This window comes from Triticum urartu, chromosome 6A (genome assembly GCF_056163025.1).
Source record: "Triticum urartu cultivar PI428250 chromosome 6A, HENAU_Tu73, whole genome shotgun sequence".
NCBI classification, from domain to species: Eukaryota; Viridiplantae; Streptophyta; class Magnoliopsida; order Poales; family Poaceae; genus Triticum; species Triticum urartu.
Window position 1 is genome coordinate 19,813,387 of NC_141878.1, and position 5,999 is coordinate 19,819,385.

Genomic DNA, 5,999 nt, shown 5'->3' on the forward strand with positions numbered 1-5,999 from the left:
TGGTTTGATGCCTTGGTGCACGGAAAGTCATCATATATGAACCTCCACTGGCTGATTACCAACAACTATGTGGATCTTAGGGTGATCGCTGTCTGGTGTCTGCCCATGTTCGATGACCCAAAAGTATTGAAACAGTTTGGGTTCTGTGCTTGGATTAGGGTTGATGCATCATTTCTATCCACAAGAGTTCCTCCGGAGCTTGATAAGGTAATTTTAAAGCTAGAACAAGATACCCTAATTAGAACTGGAGTGGCGTTGCATTAATATACTGACTTTTTTCCATTTATTTGGGCAACTCCAAGTAAAATACATTACTTGGATTTGAACACGTTGTCACATCCTTTGCTTTTAATTGTTTTAACACATGAAAACAGGATGTTACAATTCACAATGCGGCCGGGATAGAATAATAATATGGTACATCCATAGCACAATTACAATTTTTGTTAAGACAAGAATAAGAATGAAACTTTCCAATCTGGACAGTGTAAACCGCCCATTATTTAGTGCATTATACAGTGTAGAGTATACTTTACCCTCTCCATCATAGGAGGCAAATGATATAGCACTTCAATAGGAAAAGTAGACAACCAAACATTAGTGCTAAGAACACGATGGACTAGCGTGGGAGAGTCGCCGATGCCATGAACTCTTGCTCCAAGCTGTAGCAATTTTGGTTCCTTTGAGAAGCTATATTAACTCTGTCTGCTATACCACTCGGAGTAGTCAACCTCGGAAGAGTGTCTTGGCTTTGTCCACTTAACAAGGGTTGCATGTCTTCATTTTTTGCAACAACCTGGCATGAACTCAACCTTTTAGATCGCACATACTGTAGTTTCATCTCCACTTGTTTCATTGTAGGTCTCTCTTCACCTCGTAGTTGCAAGCAAGTCTCCGCAAGATTGGCGACATCATTAATCTCTTCATTTGTTGCTTCCTCGAGAACTTGAGTAGCTACTATTTCTGCAAGTGGTTTCTCCCTCATCTCCCAAAGGAAGTAGTTGGACAAGTTTTGCGTTAGCCCAGAGTCACTTGTAAAAATAGGCTTCTTTCTGAGCAGCAACTCTACAAGTACTACACCAAAACTATAGACATCACTCTTCTCATTCAACATACCAGTGTGGTAATATTCCGGATCCAAGTATCCAAATGTGCCTTGTATATTTGTAACGACATGAGTTTGGTCAATAGGAACCAACCTTGAAGCGCCGAAATCTGATACTTTTGCAGTGTAATTTCCATCTAAGAGTATGTTAGTGGACTTCACATCACGATGAAATATTGATACTGAAGCAGCCGAGTGGAGGTAATAGAGTGCTCCAGCAGCTTGTGCAGCAATTTTCAAACAATCATCCCAGGACAAGACAGAGCTGCTAGTGGTACTGGCATGAAGGATTCCAAATAATGAACCATTAGGGATGAAGTCATACACTAGCAGTGGGACTTCGCTCTCAAGACAACAACCAAAGAGCTTCACAATATTCCGGTGATTTACCTGGGAGAGGACTGCAACCTCATTGATAAACTGGCTTATCTCAACTTGCTCAATGACTTTAGACTTCTTTATGGCCACTACCCGTTGGTCGGATAAGATGCCTTTATAAACCATGCCATGCCCTCCACGACCAACGATACGTGTGGGATCAAAGTAATTTGTTGCCTTTTCTAACTCTGATAGTGAGAAAATCTTAGTGTTGTCACTTGCATTTTCATCTGACGATATCAATTGTTCGAGGAGTAGACCTTGGTTCTGCCGAAAATGCTTTCTTCGCAGTTTGTTCTTGATGTCTTTTTTCCATCTACGGATGAGTAATATTGCAATTGACATGAGAAGTATAATTCCAAAACCAACGCTAATCCCAATGGCGATACCTGGAATGATTAGGCCCATCATCACTGTTCGGGATTTTATGTAGCTCATTATGTGGAGTTGGTTGTACCATGGACTCACCTAGTACCAGATTTTGTTTTTTGGTCGATGTGCACATCTTTGTTGCAGTGTCATAAACTGTATTACTAGGACACTCAGTGCAATAGTGACTTCCTTTAGTGTTATGGCAAATCCCATTACATGTGCCTGGTGTCTCGCACTCATCAACATCTGCAACCATAATTATATGTAATGCGAGATTAAAATACATAAGTATTGTAATTAAGTTGTTCATTAGTGCCTGCACGTAATACCAGCACAGGTTATTTTGAGCTTTATGTAATTTATCATTAGGGGCACATCAGAAATTATAGGATGAACTCATACAGATCTTTGTGCATAGACAACTTATTTACAGGTTACCATGTGCACAAAGTATGTATAGAGGTGGAGCTTGATCATGTTTTTTTTTCATATCTAAGTTTTTTTTACTTTGAGATATAAAGGTATCAATTCTCGAAAAGATGTTCGATCACCCATTTATTATGGCATTTCCCTAATAAAGGTACGTTTTGCATATTAGTAGTATTTAGGCGGTGCACAACGCAGGAGAAGGAGGCAGAGAGATGCAGTGTGTACCTTTGCACCCATCCGCAATATATGGATTCCCATTAAAGCCGGGCATACATGTGCAACGGTAACCATAATATTCTCGTTCAGATTTGACACCCAAACATGTGCTATTCATGCTGACACATGCATATCCAGTATTATTCTCATGTGCCTCGTGGCATGTTAAATTGGCTACAGCCCACTGCTGTGGTACTACACCTGCGGAGGCAACATAGAGGCCTGGATCTTGAGGTACACGCACCGAAAGGTACTCTTCGGCATATAAGCTGTATTTAACATTCACTAGCCCCTCCATGATACTTATATTCTTTACATAAGTGATGTATTCTGTATTGTAGTTCATGTCAAGAAACTGGAGGGTAGACAAAGAAGAATTTGTACAATTGAGCTGAAATGACATCCTTGCAGAACAACCATCCTCTAGGCCAAATGGGAAAGGGACACTGATTTTCCCACACCATCTAGAGCAGTTGGTCTTCCGTTGTATCGGATCGTACCCTGATTTCATAAAAAGGTCAGTGCATCTATTTCAAGGGAATTAGAGCTTTATTAACCAGATACTACTATGAAAGAACCACATGCCAAATGTATATGAGCTAGATCAGGCAGCGTCCACGTCTACATGCCATTCCTTGTTGAAGGTGTTGACTTGAAGTTCTACTTTGGGGTGGGTGATATCCCCATGTTTGAGTATGGTTGGACCAACTAACAATGTATTGCGAACAACGATTCCTTCTCAAGGGTTTTGTCTTTGATCCTTGCGCCCTTTGTTAGGTCACATGTTGCTTGGCCGGTGGATTATGTTCCATGGTCATAAGTTTTATGATAGGACTACAGAGGTGCTGCGCGAAGCAGGTTCAAAGTGGATGGCCTTGATTTTTAATTGTTTCTGCAAGACGATTTGTTCAGTTTCCATATTTGGCATTGATTGTCATTTATTATAATAGTAAATAATATATGGATGTGTGTATCAATCTATGCAAAGGCTAGAGATTATCCTCTCTTTAAAAAGATATTTTTTAGATTAACACGTAGTTATCTTGATACTAACGGTTTAAGTCGTGATGGTAACAGGTAGGCCTCTCCAAGTGCTCCAAGTTGTACATGCTTTTAGCCGGGCCACACGGACAAAAGTCTAAGAGGCACCTTTGTAAGTAAGGAGAGACAGATGTATTTTATTAATGAAAAATTACCGTAGAACAATTGTTCCACGGTTTCGGGGTCAAAAAAATATCGTTAGATGTATCATGGAATTAAATTTCATATTATATATCTTTAGTATTGTAGATGTTGATATTTTCAACATAATCTTGTTGAAGCTTTACAAGTCTGACTTAAGACAAATCTTGTATGCGGAGTCAAAAGAAACAGAAGGAGTATCTTATTATAAGTACAACTCTTTCCATAAGGCCATAGATGAAATTGGAGGTGGCACCGTAGAAATGGTTGAATGATCCTACAACTTATGAAATAAAAGAGCCTAAGATACCGGGAGTTCAAAACGAAGGTTGAACCTATATGCTCAAACAGTAAAATTAAGAAAAATAGTTTTAAAAATCAGATTTATTTTACAATAAACATTTTTGTTTCTTCTAAGTACCTGAAAATTTTCGTGAAGAAAAGACTTGTGGGTGGTCTTGGGAAAAAATGGATGCTAAAAAAAACCTGTTTTCTTCACGGAAATGTGCATGCAGTTAGGAGACATGTCCATGCTAAGTTTTTTAATCAGAAATTTTTGATATTTTTTACGTTTTTTATTTTAATATTCATGCTGGAGCATATCAGCCCAAAATCCAAAACGACTTTTCGCCCCTAAGATGCAACATTTTAGGATACGATGCATTGGGGAAACCATATCTATATATGAACTCATCATGCAAGAAACAAGACTAAAATACGACCCAGTGGGAGTTGCCTTGGCTGCGCCAAAGAGGAGAGCATGTGGGAACAAGATTGATTACTGTTCAATTTTATTTTATTTTGCTGTATACTGTTGAAGAAAATTTGCTGTATGTATATACTGTAAGAAAAAAAGTTGACTAAGAAAAATTAGGTTTTTTAAATCTCAGAGTAATTACCTTTGTCACGTGAGCAGCCATCGGTTATGTATGGATTGCCTAGGTAACCTCTGTCACAGTGACAATAATACTCCGGAGTAGCAGTATAGTGATACTGATCCCGCAGGTAACTGCTGCTATGGTTGCTGAGACATGCATAATCTTTGCTGTTTGGCAAGAGGCCAGGTTCATCAACGGCGATAGCCCAGTAAATAGAGGCATAATCACTGTTTACTTCAATTGTATCCCATATGGAGCTTGGGTTACTGTGCGCTTTGAACTTCAGCTTTCCAATCTTGTGGCGGACAAACTTGATGTCCAAGCCGGTAGCAGACTCTGAGTAAATATAGGCGGAGCAACATCCAGTACCGTTGCAGTCCTGCCTGGCCACCGTATCCGTGATATCTTCGTCAGGGCATGTAGTATTGCACTGACCCACTGTCTTGTTGGTGTCGTGCTCGAGCACATACATGTCGAAGTCGCAACCAGTGAAGTTTAAATGTAAAGAATAGGCAGTGGGAGATCTCCCAGGATTCCAGGATATGTTGTAGGCATCGACCTCAGGCCTCACTGAGACGGAATGGGAAAATGATACCTCAATTATTTGTGAGTCATAGCCATCGCTGGTGATGATATCATCGGCTACCTCGGTGATGCCGTCGTGCAGGAAGAGTCTGGGCTGCTGCGAGCCACCATGGGTGTCATTGCAGAAGAGCTCAAAGTCTCGCTGCGGCGGCCGGAAGCAGCCCGCCCCTATGCCGAATGGGTACTCGAAACTCAGGTTGCCACAGCTCTTCTGGCAGCCGGCCAGGGACGGAAGACTACTCCTGTTCCAGGCTTGGCTTCCTTGCACCAGTGCCGCCCGTAGCAACAGCAGCGCGAGCAAGCAGAGGAGCCTCATCTTCATCACAGTATTCCAGGGGAAATGGTGTATTGAGCTTTAGGTGTCTCCCTGCTTTAGCTTCCAGCGTTGGCTCTATATACCTGTCCAATATCACTCAGCTAAATGGAATGGAACTTTCGTACTCCATTTTCTTTAAAACAAATTAAATGTTCTACTGCGCGTTGTGGAGAAAAACGAAAGAGTAGCTCAAGTCTTTGTTTACAAGATGAGATTAGGACAAAAGGAGTAGCTTTCTTGTTTATCAAATGATCGACTTCTTTTTTATTGGAACAATTTTTTCTCCAAGCACCTAAAACATTTAGTCATAATCAAATCCACAAAGTTTCATCTTTTTCCTGTTTTTCTTTGTTGCTATATTTACTGTTAATCATGGGAGCAATGCATCCAAGTGTAGCCATAACTTTCCCTTCATCTTGTAGTATGTCAGAGCATTGAATGTATTTTTAGCTTTATTTTTTATACTGGTGCATAGAAACATTGTTCAAGTTTTTCAGGGCCTCGTTTAACTTAACAAAAAAGGTCAAAAGATCATCTG

General features: G+C 40.4%; 1 protein-coding gene across 1 annotated transcript; it reads right to left on the bottom strand.

Moving 5' to 3' along the window:
• Nucleotides 1–385: 385 nt before the first annotated feature.
• LOC147963341 (wall-associated receptor kinase 1-like) lies at nt 386–5,472 on the bottom strand. Its single transcript, XM_087528085.1, has 4 exons — nt 4,582–5,472; nt 2,510–3,001; nt 1,952–2,101; nt 386–1,872 (listed from the first exon to the last, which is right to left on the bottom strand). The coding sequence occupies exons 1-4, from the start codon at nt 5,465–5,467 to the stop codon at nt 620–622; spliced, it is 2,781 nt and encodes a 926-aa protein (XP_087384211.1). The 5' UTR covers nt 5,468–5,472; the 3' UTR covers nt 386–619.
• Nucleotides 5,473–5,999: the final 527 nt, after the last annotated feature.

Bases quoted from the DNA above. Each gene is read 5' to 3' on its own strand.
- LOC147963341 (XM_087528085.1), bottom strand. From the start codon at position 5,467: ATGAAGATGAGGCTCCTCTGCTTGCTCGCGCTGCTGTTGCTACGGGCG. The intron at 3,002-4,581 runs GTAATTACTCTG...TTATGAAATCAG, and splicing joins TGGCTGCTCACGTGACAAAG to GGTACGATCCGATACAACGG. The intron at 1,873-1,951 runs GTGAGTCCATGG...TAATCATTCCAG, and splicing joins AAAACAAAATCTGGTACTAG to GTATCGCCATTGGGATTAGC.